Below are 15,080 nucleotides of genomic sequence, written 5' to 3'. Positions count from 1 at the left end.
CTTAGCACGCGTAATGGATTCTGCATCTTCAAGCTTAACACCTCGCTTAGCGCCTGTACTGCCTTGCACGCTTAGCGCGTGACGCACGTGTTGGGCTGGGCCTGCTTCAGACTTCTTCTATTTCTTCACTTTTTGTTGCCCTTTTTGCTTAATGTAACTCCAATTTTTGTATCTGCAACCAAAAATTCAATTTAATTAATTTTCTAACTTTTAATCACAAATAACTGCTAAATAATTAATTTCAGGCCGAAATTTGACTAATTCTTTACTATTAATTCACAATTATTTAGCAGTTATCATCTTTCTTGTTGGGGGTTTGCAAAAGATAAAAGCTAGGTTTCAAAAGAACTCAAGATAAGCGTGATAAGCAAGAAGAAAGTATTATGCAATAACAAGATAAACTAGGTGTGACTAGTAATGAAAATAAGCTATGAAAGTAAGAAAGAAATTAAAGTGCAAAAAATGTAAACTAGGCGGATCCTAAGAGTCTTTGGATGATCACATTTAAGGTTCCCAACAAAACACTCACTATCCTAAGGGAAAATTGCCTAAAATTATTACACACAAATGGAAGTAGGGTAACCTATTGGAGGCTCCCAACTCACTTCCAATGAAAGGCCTTTTTGTTACAAAGTTTGAAAGTAATGAAGGTAAACGTAAAAGTGTCCAATTACAAGAAAATTGCCAATTACAAAATTACAAAAAAAAGTCCTCAATTTTGGTGGTTGTTCCCTCTTTAGTGTTTCACTCAATTTTGAGTGCTTCTTAGTCCAATAGCTCTTAAGGTGGTTTGCCCTTTGCTTCTTAACTCGAATTCTTCAATTGATGACACCAATCCTCCGTTCCAATTCCTTATATGGCAACTCACAAACAAGGAAACAAAGAGACAAGCAATAACCAAAGACAAAAAAAAATGAAATGAAAGCTAAACCAATAGAGTTTTAACAAGACAAATTTTCAAGGATTATTCAACAATTAAAGCAATGAAAAGCACATAAAGCAAGCTAGGACTCAAAGAGAAACCTAGAATGGCTCTAGAGTAGAATAAAAAAAACTTAAAAAAAAGACTCAAGAAATCTCTTGTTTTGGAACTTGTTTTCACACTACTTTTAACTGAAATTTTAGAACTAAGATTGGTCGAAAACAGACACTAATTATAGAACAAATTTTGAGGCAAAACAATAAGCACACTTCTCGTTCACTTTTTTTTCCTAGACACTAATTTTCTTGCCAAATTTTATGATTTTTCTTATTTTTTCCTTTAATCCAAATTACTTGTTTCTTTTTTCCTAATTTTTTTTTCCAGATGTCTAGAAAATTCAGTAAAAATTTCAGCTCAAAATTCACAGTGATCAATTCCCAATAATGTTTACAAGTTCGTATGTTCAAGCTACCAGCACCAGCGATTTCAGACTTCGAATCTTTTTAAGCATGGTATATTGATTGCCTTGGGTTTACTTTCAACTTGCCTATATATGTTAAACTCAATAGGCCTGTTTACCATAGTTTTAAGAGTTCAATATTCACTTAGGATCAAAATTTCAGCCTGCAATTCAATCACCAAAACTCAAATTCATAATAGACACGATCATAAGGAAACCTAAAAGTTCAAGAAAAGGTTCACAATCAAAGACTCTCTAAGAATTATGCATGAACATGTTAAGGACTAATTAGCATGCAAGATTTGACTCAAATCAAATAATAGCCAAAAAAAAATTTATATACTCATGAACAAATGAGTTAGACAAAGAAACAAGAAAAAAATAAAATTCAGCACAACATAAGGAATCTTATGTGACAAGTTTCAAGACTAGACAACACTTCTATGACAAAACTACAATAGGTGAACATGTCACTCTAGATTTTTGAGGTTTTCTTCTACTTTAATGTTTTTGTAAGAATTTTATGGTTCAGGTTTCAGCCACAAAAAATAGCAATACAAAACTCAAAGGAACCTAAACTCAACACAATTCATGGTTTAAGAACAAGAACAAGAAATTTGAACCATAGAAAATCAAATCTAGCTTCTATAGCAAGTTTAATCGGTGGAAATTCTAAAAAATCATGTTAACAACATTCAGCACAAGACATGTGAGGAGATACATGGAGAAAAATGAAGAAATAATAATGGAGGAGAAGGTAAAGCTGAAAATTAATGGAGGTTTAAGGAGCACCTAGTTAAAGCTCTTGTGCTCTAATTACCACTTGATGGAAGCTTGCTTGAGAAGATTCTATAGAGGTTGGATCTTTGAGCTTCAATAAGGTCTTTCAATGGTGATTTTCAGCCATGGAGTTGCAGCAGAAGATAAAGGAGAAGAGGTGAGAGGAGGCTCCATCCACTAAAGAATAAGCCATGGAAGGAGAAGCTTCACCACCAAGAGAGTGCCTTGGATAAGAAGATTAGAGAGGAAGCTTCAATGGAGGAAGAGAATGAGAGAGAGAGAGATAGAGAGAGAGAGTGGCATGGAAATTGAAGGAGAATAGGGAGAGAAGTTGAACTTTGAAGTGTGTCTCACAAGTTTCTCATTCATCAAAGTTATGACAAGTGTTACACATGTTTCTATTTAGAGCCTAGCACATGGGAAGCTTCCTTGAGAAGCAAAGAAGGTAGCTTCCTTGGGAAGATAGAGGAAAAAAGCTTCCTTGAGAAGTTGGAGGGGGGCTACTCACACCCCTCCTATAGCTAAAGTCACCCCCATGCCAAAATACATGAAAATACAATGGGAAGCTTCCTTGGGAAGCAAGGAAGAAAGCTTCCTTGAGAATCTAGAAGGGGGCTACTCACACCCCTCCAATGCTAAGCTCACACCCATGCCAAAATACATGAAAATACAAAAAGTCTCTACTACAAAGACTACTCAAAATGTCCTAAAATACAAGGCTAAAACCTTATACTACCAGGGAACCCTTAACTTGTACCCTTAATTAGTAAGGTACCCTACAAATCTAAAATGGCCAAAATACAAGGCCCAAAAGAAGGAAAACCTATTCTAATATTTACAAAGAAAAGTGGATCCAACCTTGGCCTATGGACTCAAAAATCTACCCTGAGGTTCATGAGAACCCTAGGGCCTTCTTCAGTAATTCTAGCCTAATCCTCTTGTAGTCTCTTGCTCATGGCTCTAGCGACTGGTCCCTTCCTAGGGAGGATTGCATCATCAACGGTCTTCTTGAGAGCTCTATGAGGTCTTTTCAAAGAGCATCTTAACCTAATTTGAAGCAATCAAAACAGAAAACCTGAGCAAATCTCTGAGCGAGAAATCTATAGTTTCTACTTCAATCCTCTCTGTGAAAGTGACCTACTTTTGTATTGTGCTTGTAATATGTAATAGATAGTAGATAGAAGTGAAAGACTATATTCCTCAGTGGGATCCTACTATAACGAGAATGATCTATATTTGTGTAGTCAAAAACACAAGAACTCTTTATTGTTGTAAGCCTAGTATAGGTTGGCAAAGTCGAAATCCAATGGTGTTGTTGGTTTAATCAATACTAGGTTTGAAGGACAGTGGGAATACTAGCTGGTTGTTGAAATCCATTGATTGTTGGCCAAGCAGTGGTTGGTTGTCTTAGTGAAATCTCATCTTAAAGGGTAAGGACCAGAAGTATCCCAAGGTTGGGGTAAACCTATATAAAAATCACTGTACACTCTTGTTTTTTCCTCTCTTGGTTTTGATTTTGAACAAGATATGTTAATTATTTTTACTAAGCTCCAAAATAGTTAGTCTTTTCACAAATACATCTGAAACCAAACTTGTTTTTATTAATGTCTTTTCAAATAAATACTCTCTTTTAAATTAGATCTTAGATGCGTTCAAGAACAACTTTTCTTTGAATTGTTCGCAGTTTCATTCTAAATTGCTTGCATTTTCATTCTAAACTAGTTATTTCTGAACTTAAATTAGAAACCTCTTTGTTTTTAAAAGAAGAATTAAAAGTTTATAAAATCCCAAATCAATCCCTCTTCTTGTGGATTTTGTCACTTAATAAGTCAGTTTGTCGTTCTTCTTCAACAGCTTGGAAATTGGAGGTGTATGTAGATTTTTGAGTTTGCAGCTTCCTCAATTGCTTTAGGTCAGCTACAATGGAATGATATCGGCATTGGTGCATATTATGATTAAAGATCAGGTCTCTAGTAGCCATGTTGATATGATTGAAGAGTTGGCGTCTAGATTCAAAGACATTAAGAGCTTGAGCTATCTTAGCAAAAGATAGTTGAATTGACTTCAACACAATAAGATCAGAAGGAACATCACCCAACATGAATTGTTCCCCATGGAAGAAATGGTCATCAATGAGTGATCCATTTGAGATTAGTGAAGCAAAAGAAGCAGGAGATTAGAAATATTCAGCTAGAGCTTCTTTAGTGATGTTCAAAAGAATAGGGCATATAAAAGCCGAAGATGGATCAGGAGTAGCCACCAACATAGAGGTATGGCAAAAGACTCATATGGTACTTGGGAGGGTTCTTCAAACAAAATTGATTCCTAGGAGATAATAAGAAATTAGTTGATGGTCATAGAAAGAAGGAATTAAAATACCACAACATCAAGGTACTTACAGGCAGAGGTGTCATACAGACCTAAGTCTCAACCTTACTGACAATGGCTATAGGCAGCGGCTGATTTCTGCAAAATTAATGAGTCAACAACTTGGTAATAGAAGGATAAGATAAATAATAAGTCATATGTCGTACCTAAGTTGAAGAAGGTTCAGGAACAAAAGTTTTCTTGGCAGCAACAGATTGGGTAGTTTAGACATGACAATGGGGCAAGGCAGGAACGGGTATGTGGTTCCTCATCCCCGCCTCCCAAAACCCATCCTCATCCCTGATGGGTATGGTTTTTGGTTCCCCATCCCCATCCTCGGCGGGTATACCCGATACCCATCCCATACCTGTACCTGCCTTATAATTTTAAAAAATAAAATAAGAAACATAAAAAATTAATTTTAAGAAAGAAAAAATGAAACAACAACATTTGATTTTCTATAAAATAGTGTCACCACATATATCCAAAAAAAGGCTCTACCACTCCACCATATGCATATCTGATCCCAAACTTCTAGTCCTATCACCTAATGAACATAAGAATCAATCATGGTCTAGTAATTGTTGTAATAAAAATCCTAGAGTGACTTGAGTATGTGCTTCAGTTAGAAAGACAAACAATGACAAAAGGCTAATTAAGTAATATATGTTACATAAAATAAGGATAATTTAGTTATTACTCATATCTGATACGGCAATAGGTACGAGTACGGGGCAGGTATGTATATACACATGCCCATCCCTATACTTGTTTTTAAATATTGAGTATTACCCATACTTGTGGGGATTCCCAATCAAATTTTGGGTAGGGTGGTACCGTGGATACAAGTTTTTTTGCCATGCCTAGGTAGTTCTTTTAAAACTAATAGGATCCAATTCTAGATAAGTTCCTTCATCTATATTTTCCAAGTCGATTGTTTCAATTCAATGTTTGACTAAGAAAACAAAAGTGGTAGCCAAATGATAACAAATATACATAAAAGAAGGGTAGAAAAACTTGTAGAAAATAAGCTGGAGAGGCTGATGGAGGATTGATAGTAATATATGCTAATTTTTTCCTTTTCTTTTTAGCTAAAACTAAAGATAGATGAAGGGAAGACTAAAGTTTGCTTGAAGTTTTAGAAGCAACAGGTTTTGCATTCAGTTCCACCTAAGGTTTGTTATCAACCTGCATAAGGCAGAAGAGAACCATTGTGTCAGGCCACTAGTTAAGAAAGTTAAGGGTTTTCTTTGGATCAAACTAGAACAAATGGAATTCAAATAGGTTGAGCAACCATTGAGTCAGGTGAGTGAGCTTCTTCACCTATTCAGCAGATAATGAAGGATGCGAGGTAACACCAAATTGATGAGCCATAAATTGGGGATTGTAAAGCTCAACAGAAATCTTGTTATATATGGACCTAAGTTTGATGCCACAGGACAACTCCCTAGTTGATAGGATGCTACCCCAATTGGCTAATTGCATGAATTTAGCCTCCAAATCAACAAGAGGATCCAATTTCATACAATTAGGGATCGCATGATCAATGGTTGGAGGACTCAAAGAGCATCCACATTGTCTAGTATGTTAAAATTAGCTTCTACAAAATAGTAAGCAGAACCTGAGGTGGTAGACTTAATTTGAAGCACTTTGCATAAGGTAGGATCCTAGGCATCTTGGTCTAATGTTGTAGCTGATTTTGGTTGCTTTGCTACAAACATGGGAAAATAACTAGTAATCCAAAGTTGTAGGAACCAGAGGGTGCTAGAGGCACTAGTTATATTCTGACCAATCTTCATCCTCTCCAAAATAAAATAAAAATGGATTTGTAAAGATAAGACCAAAATAACACTTCTATGGCCATTGATTTGTTCGATTGAAGCAACGAAATATGGGGAGCATATTCATAAACCATGGTTTTAGCAAAAGAATAGATGAAGTACTTACATTACCAATACAAGAGAAAGGAGTTGTTTTCTGGGGCTAAATAGTGGTTGCCATCTTCATGTGGGTCTTGATGAAGTGAGGATAACCAATAGTAGAACGATCAAAAGAGAAACCCAAATCTTCATTAGTTTAATTGCGCAAAGAAGGAATTTCATCACCAACAATAGGGAAACCCAAAATAATGACTACATCTTGTAGAGTGATAGTCATGAAACTAAAAGGAAATACAAAGGTATTTATGGAAATCGACCAGAAGCTCAAAAAGCTAAAAATCAAGGGGTAATTCCACTCAACATCATGACGAGTCAAATGGATGGCATCAAAGATGCCCCCTCTCTTCTAGTTGGCTTCTTTTGTGGCAGTCACCCTTTTGAGCCACCTATAGTAGGGATCAGAGCCCCTAGGCCAGGTACTTGGTATAATGCTTAGCTGAAAGCAAGAAGTAGCGGGAATCGAATAGCTGGCATGATGAAGATAGTAGTCAAGAAACGTGATGACATCCATAACATCATCATCACAAGGATGAAGGTAATAATGTCCCTCATGAGCTTTCAACGTATTTTTGACACTCCCAAGGATTTCAGGCTATTCTTGGTCGTTGGAGAAACTGGAAGACAATTTTGAGGACGAGAAGTCCTCATTAAAGCCATCGTCATATTCATGGGGCCTTGATTGAGAGCTATTAGTGCTGGACATGGTGGGGTAAGGATTGAAAATTACTCAAAAAGAAAAGAAAAAGAAAACAAGGTTTGTAGTAAACAGAACTAGGGTAAATTGGATGGTCGAGCAATAATGAAAGGGGGTTATTTAAAGTGACAAGACTAATGAGCAGATGCTGCGTAACGACTAAGTTTTAAATGCAAGCCAGTTGCAGAGATTAGAAAAGGTGGGAAATTGAAACACTTATATCGTAACCCTTTGATTCAATCGATCAACGTCAAGATATAGGGTGCATTTGTTGTCACTCAAAATATGGTGATAAAAAATTAGTTAGCCAAATGGATGAGATTGAAATCATAGATGAATGGTATTGGTTGATATTTCAATTAAATGATTAGATATGTGCATTGGATAGGTAGTTCAGCCAATTAATTGAAAATTTCAAAATTCAATTAAGGTTTTTGAGACAATTATAGATCAAGATACATACTAAAGCCAAGGTTGAAAAACAAGGGGTTACGATAAAAATAATTATTAAAAGTATGAAGTTGGAGAAAGTCCATGATTTAGGAGAAGTTCGTAAGAAATAGGATTAAGATGAAGAACATGGAGCACAGGCTCATCTTGCCAAAATAGGCTTAAGGTAGTGAATCAGTTAAGGACAAGCTAGAGTTATCAAAACGAGTTGGCCCAACTCACCACGACCCATCCTATAAACGGGCCAACCCAACCCGACTCACTTATGGTTGAGTCTTGAAAAAATTGTCCTGGCCTAGCCCACCATGGGTTGACGGGTTAAAAGGGTTGGTCCCCTAGCCTACCTAAAATTAAAAAAAAAAAATTTAAAAAAGAGAAAACTCAACAAAAAAAAATCAATTTTGTAGAAAAAAAAAATTGAATAAATTAGAAAAATATTAGTTAAATTAAATCTCATTATCCACACACCACACCCACAACAAGACATATTATCACAAGCTAGAACTAAATAACAAAAATTTAAAAAAATGTCAAACTTGGTCTAGAATAAAATAGTCTTGAACAAGACATTAAATAAACAAAATTGAAGTCTAGAACTTTGAACTTTTAAGTCTTAAAACAATGTTACAAACTAAAAGTCTAAAACTTTGAAGTCTTAAAATAATATTACAAATACTAAAACAATAAAAATAGACTTTTGTAACGTGTATGTCTTTTTAGGTGAGTTGGTGGGTCAACCCATCCCACTACGGGTTCAACTTAGGTGGACCAAGTTGTAGGTGGGTCGGGTTCAACTCTCAAGCTAACTATGCATTTGCTTTCTTTTACTATCCAACCCAGCCCAAACCTGTGGTGGGCCGGGTTGGCCCGCAAGGTCCATTTTAACGGCTCTAGGACAATCCAAACATGATAGAAACACGATCTAGTATCGTCAGTTAGATTTTACGGTATAAATAAGTGTTTCTGAAACATTTATAAGAACCTTCAATCAAATCAACCAATATAATTATTTTTTCAATTTATATTCTTGCCGAATTTATTACTTTTCAAATTTAGATTATGTTTCAATTCATTATTCAAATTTTTGTTAGTTTCACCACCAACTAAGTACCTTCTTTAGTGACTCAAGAGCTCATACAAGGTTAAGAGATAGATTTCCCTTCTTAACAACTAAAATACTTAATTCAAACATTCAAAATTTGGAATCGTATTGAATTTGAGTTAGTCAAAGTTTCAATTTTTACGTGACAAAAAATATATTAAATTTTTTATACATTCTGTGCATGTGAATTTTTTTTTTCATGACTCTCCTTGAATCACATTTTTCGCTGGATCCAATCCGTCAATTATGATCTATACCCGAAAAAATGTTAATATGCGATCTATCTATTATACTAATAAGATGGATATTTTCATGTATACATTATATTATAACTAATTCGTAAAATAGTATAAAGGTTCCAAATTGGTTGGATTTTTGTGAACCAGTCGATATAGCAAAAATCCAGATCATGAATTTCCTAAAGTAGCAGTGCTTTTATGAAACTTTCCCTAGAGGTGTCAAAAATGTGAATGGTTGTAGGTGTGAAATTTTAAGGAACTGATAATTTGATCAGAAAATGAGTGGTTAATATTGTGAAGACTGAAGATGTTAGGAAGTGGTCGCTTTAGCTGAGTTTTATTTGTTTAGTCTAAACTGAGGATAATGATGCAAAATAATGAAATTTCTCCAAACGAGTATTTCCCGCCAATGACAAAAAGATTGGTCTCCATCCATTTTAGGGAATGACAGAAGCATGCACCTTTCAAAGAGTGTACAGAGAACTTTGTTGTAAAGATTCTTTCCGACTATAACGTTATCTGATAGATTTTGTATGAAAATCTTCATGAATGTCTAATTAATAACTAATTAACAAGAAAAAATGAAATTTAAAAACTGTGATTACTTAATTAACAAAACTTGATAAACTCTTTTTACTTTTCAATTCCCGCTATATATGGGTAAACTCATTCGTATAAAACAGTGTTATCAATATATAGTGTTAGACGTGAAGCATGGTAGGTCAGATTGGGGGGTTAAAACCACAATATAAACTTACTTTTTGGTGAACGTGCTAATTAGAAATGAGAAACTGAGAATTAGAAATGTAATTAGAAATGAACAACTTAAATTATGACGGAACAACATTAAATAATTTGTACTAGTAGAGTCGATCAATTGAATCTTCCACTCTGCATAAACTGAATCCCTCAATTCATTTCTTTAACATATAATTCAATTTTCAGATGATATGTCTTTTTAATAAATTAATATAATTTAAAATGTACCACAAGTAATACGAACAGCTTAAATTTTGAAGAAACACAACTGGACAAATAATTAACAAGTATGGGAACCCCCGTTATTCATTGGTTTGACTTACAATCACAACTTGTTATTTCTGTTTCAAATGGCTTCAGGTGGGTGTTCAAGCAGGAATAGTTTGATATTTTGAAAATCATGGATATATAATTTCTTAAATTTCATTTGTAGTCTTGTTTTTCGTCTAAGGAGATGACTTTTTCTTTGTCTGCTTAATTGGAAAGTTATTCCTTAATTTGTAATGATGAATAAAATGTTATTCAATTCGTAGGCTTCAAAGAAGCATTTTGTTAAAAGGAGTGTGGTGTTATTTTAATTTGTTCAAGCTTTAACCGGGTGGGAGTATCTTTTCCCTTAATAAATTCGTTGTTAGATATATAGAACAATTAAATATGAGCATTACATCATTTGTATTGTACTTTAAATTACTTCAAACCTATTTCCATCTTCGTCTCCATTCCCGGTGAATATGGATTTTATTTTCTCATCCCCATGCACATTGGAGATACGCTATACCCGTCCCATACTTTTCCTTGTCCAATAATTTTAAGAAATTACAAAAAAATCATAAAAATAATTTAAATTTTTTAAACAAAGTTAAATATATTATTATTCAAGAGTCAAACCTAGACAATCAACTTTTAATGCCCCAATATAAAATCATATCATAATAAAATTCTTTTTATAAAAATCATATTCTTATCACTTAAAAACTATTATGAAACATGAGACCTGAGAAAGACGATAATCTCTTATAATTTATGTTTGTCTTAGAGTTTTAGTTTAGTATTAAAAAATATATAAAATAGACCATTAGTAAGTATAAAAATTTAGTAAAATTAATTATGTAATATACATAATATAAATTAAGAGTAATTTAATAATTACATTGTCAGGTACGGGACGAGTACAAACAATGGGCGAGTATGTACATACTCATATCCATCCTTATTCTTGTTTTAAAAAAATCAGATATTACCCATATTCATACTTGTATCTGATCAAAGCGAAAATTTACGGGTGCAGAACAATATGTGCGAATTCGGGTTTGTTTGTCATGTATATGTGTTTCCTTGCAGCATATATATATATATATATATATATATATATATATATATATATATATATATATATATATATCGGAGTGGCCTCAGAGGATCCATATTCCCCATTAGATGGGCGCGCGCGCGGGTCAGTTGGTTGGATCTTTCACACCTCACAGTTAAGCTTATTAATTATAATATGAGGCTGATAATATTTCTAAGGTTTAAATATGAATTTATTTTTAATAATTTTTTTTTATTTTATTTTGATGTGCATATATTTTTATTTTTAGTCTCTTCTGTAATTTTCCTTTTCGAACGATAATTCTTTTATGATTTTATTTTTAGTTCCTCTAAATTCACACTTTAAGACTAAAATTGAAAAAATATAAATAAAAACCTACATTCATATTTATTAAGTCTATTTCTAAAATATATATCTCATCTCTTTTCTTCTTTTGAAGAAAATGTATAGCATAGACACCTGATGTTCAAAGTGCAAGTGCGTGACTTGAGAGTACGTAAAGACTCTTGTCTCTTAAGCTATATAGTTTGCCAAGAAACCTAAATCATAGTCATGCATGCATATGTTATAACATTATAAACATAGTTAGGTACGTAAAAATCTCTCGTTGTCCCTAATAAAAAAGTTTCATTACACTTATCAAATGACTTGGCCTTGCCTCTATTTAAACCCTCCAACCCATCATTAAGATCTCAATATCTCTCTTCCTTTCTCTTTATTCTCTCACACAAAATAATGGACAAGAAGCTTGGCAACACGTCTCATGATCCTGAAGTGAGAAAGGGGCCATGGACAATGGAAGAAGACTTAATCTTGATCACCTATATTGCCAATCACGGGGAAGGGGTTTGGAACTCTTTGGCCAAGGCTGCTGGTAAACATATTTTTCATTCTCTTCAACCTTTTTTATTTATTATTCTTTGAGTATTCTCTTTCTATTTTCTTCTTCTTCTTTTTCTTTCGTTCCAACTAAAGCCCTAGGCCAGAGATATGACTCATCATGCTTGAACAGGACTTAAACGTACCGGAAAGAGTTGCCGGCTCCGGTGGCTAAACTACCTCCGTCCTGATGTTAGAAGAGGGAATATTACACCCGAGGAACAGCTTTTGATCATGGAACTTCATGCAAAGTGGGGAAACAGGTGAATTTATAACAATTTTATATATGATTAAGAAGAAGAAATTTTTAAAAAAGAAAAATTACATAGTGCACGTGTGTTCACTACCAAGATCTTATATTTGAAAATTCTTACTGGAAAAATATTTTGAATCATCAACCTTCTCTGTGTTCAAATGGTGCAAGAAGTTTAACATGCATTATTTTGTTTTGGAGACATACGAACTAGAAGGCACATTAATACACTCTTGGAAGACTATTTGAGTGGGAGAGGGTGTTATCGAGTACAGAACTGTAGCCAAGAGAATGGTTGCCAAACAGAGGGTATATTGAACTTATGGGCACAAGTATTTGTTGTATAAAATCTATAACTAAATTTTTAGAGCCTCCAAAATGAGTTTTTCCGATTCTTATCCATCGATAATTCCATATATATATATATATATATATATATATGAATGAATTGGTTTTTTCTTTAAAGGGTACATGTTGTACATCTATGCTTAGTTGCTTAATGTTTTCAATCCTCCCCTCTCTCACGTCCTTTATTAATATGATATATAATATTGATCTGTTTTGCTGATTAAAAAAAATATGATATAACAAAGATAAAAACATAGGTAGTTAATTTTAATTTCCCTGGACCTCCATATGTATGGGCCAGGCAGATGGAAGGGAGGTCCTTGGATCTATCAAGAACTCTAATTTTTAGAGAAGGAAAATCAAACTGCTGATCTGAAGCGATAGAAATACGATTGTAAACAACAAGAAATTAGTGTTATGGGATAATTTTGGGTGTTTTACGGGCTTGTACGGCTTTTTGTTTTTGGGTGAAATTCCGGGCTTGTATCTGTTTTTTTTATACTTGTAATTCATATGGACCGGGCCTACTAACACTGTCTATGTTTTAGTAATTATCTTGCTTCTTCAAAAAAAACAAAAACAATGATAAGAAATTAGAGTTATCTTCCTAACGAAAATAAATAAATTTCACATTTAAATCAACATTTATTCTTTAAAAAAAATCTCTCATTATATTTTCTTAGATCCCACCCTTATTGCCCGTTTGGTTGATATGAAATGTTGAGGAATAAAAGTGAAAGAGTAGAAAAAGAGATGAAAAAAAGAAATTGTGGAGTTTGATTGATATGAAAGACGCGTGAAAGTTTCAAAATATACATAGGGTGCACATGACAGAGTTTCATTGCAAATGTGATCATGAGAAAAGAGAGGTGCAAAATAAGCAGATCATAGCATAGGGGATTGATTTTCTTCTTACAAAATCATCCTTTGCTGCTTGGCTACCATGAAAGCTGAGAGAGAAAAGCAAAAAATAATTATGTAAACATGGGTAAAAATGTATTTTTGTTAATATACTAATTTTTTTTACCTACCAAACCACTTTAATTCAAATATATATTTTTTCTCTTTTCTCCTATATTTCACTTCAACTAAACATTTTTACATTCCACTTTCTTTCTACTCACTCTATTTCCTTTTTTTTTCATTTCTTTTCTTTCCACACAATTACCAAATACAAGCTTACAACACTCTTTAATGGTAAAAAATGGGACACGTGGAAGAAAAAGAAAAAGAAATATACCTCTAGGAAGTGTTTACAACTTGAGAAGGAAGAGAAAAAAAGTAATAGAAATAATTAATGATATATTTATTCAAAAATAATTAATGAATGATATCATAAAAATACAACATATAGATAAAGAAGTATAAGGTTTCATTTAGGTTCCTAAAATTAATATTTTTTTCATTTTTATGGCTATTGATATATTATTATTATTATTATTATTATTATTATTATTATTATTATTATTATTATTATTATTATTATTATTATTACTTAGTCTCTAAACTAGATACCAGAATGAGAAAAACATGAGTTACTTTTAGAGACTAAATAAAATCCTAAACATTTTTAGGAACTTATTTAAGCTTTTTTTTTTTAATTTTAGAAACTAACGTGATAGTGATACATAATTATAGGGAGACTATGCACTCTTATTAAAATTAAAGTGAGATAGAAATTAATAGCATTGAAAAGATAAATTAAAAATACAAAACTAGTGTAATAAATTAAGGAAACAAGAGGAGAAATATAAGAGAAGGACAAAAGTGATAGATGTGAATATGAATAAAATGATATGAGAAAAATAAAAAGATAGGTATATAAGGTAGTTGTAAAAATTGAGGTATAGAAAAAGAGAAGAAAGATAAAGACAAAAGCAATATATGTGATGAATGACATATATGATGAGGGAAAAAAAAACAAATTAAGAGATATAAGGAGGTTGTAAGAATTTGTGTCAAAAATTAGGAGTAAAATGAAAAATCAAGGGTAATATAAAGTGTGGAAATTCTTAAGCAATAATAAAAAAAAAAATCCAATTTGGAAGGTTGTATCAATATTTCGTATAAAGGCGTTTATTTTACAACTGGCTATTTCTATAAGGAACCTTGTGAATCAGAACCGACCAATTTAGACATATAAGGCGTTAGGCTGATCATGGAGGTATGCGCATCTTTACATCTTTATAGTTCGTATGAAAGTGAAATTTCTGTTATAGTTTAGGTGGAAATGGACCCAAACCATACACACTGCCTCTTCTTGGCAAGGGCATATGTTCTTGTAAATTAAAAAGCCTCCCCTTAATTCCAAAAAAAAAAAAGCCTCCCCTTGAGGATAAACTATATATCTAGCTGCATCATCTGCACCATTGATTCTCACTATCCAATTTTTTCTGTCTCAGCCAATAGCACAAGCCATAACCAAATAAAGAAATACATAAAGAGAATTTTGAATTCAAATTCTAATTTCTCAAATTTGTTAGATATAACATTACTAGCTTTAATGACTAGTTAGGAAAGGAATCAGACACGCATTTGACCACGTGCCTTTTCATGG

General features: G+C 33.1%; 1 protein-coding gene across 1 annotated transcript in view; it reads left to right on the top strand.

Moving 5' to 3' along the window:
- The first annotated feature begins 11,750 nt into the window (after positions 1-11,750).
- The window catches only part of MYB98 (MYB transcription factor MYB98), a 5,445-nt gene continuing 2,115 nt past the window's right edge, over positions 11,751-15,080 (top strand). Inside the window, exons 1-2 of the mRNA NM_001248936.1 lie at positions 11,751-11,917; positions 12,056-12,185. Of these exons, the coding sequence (NP_001235865.1) occupies positions 11,779-11,917; positions 12,056-12,185 (269 nt within the window). The 5' untranslated portion in view covers positions 11,751-11,778. The remainder of the gene's footprint in view (positions 11,918-12,055; positions 12,186-15,080) is intronic.

The sequence above is a fragment of the Glycine max genome, chromosome 19 (genome assembly GCF_000004515.6).
Source record: "Glycine max cultivar Williams 82 chromosome 19, Glycine_max_v4.0, whole genome shotgun sequence".
Classification (NCBI taxonomy): domain Eukaryota; kingdom Viridiplantae; phylum Streptophyta; class Magnoliopsida; order Fabales; family Fabaceae; genus Glycine; species Glycine max.
Note: the sequence above shows the minus strand (reverse complement) of the source record. Positions and strands in the feature narration are given on the sequence as shown.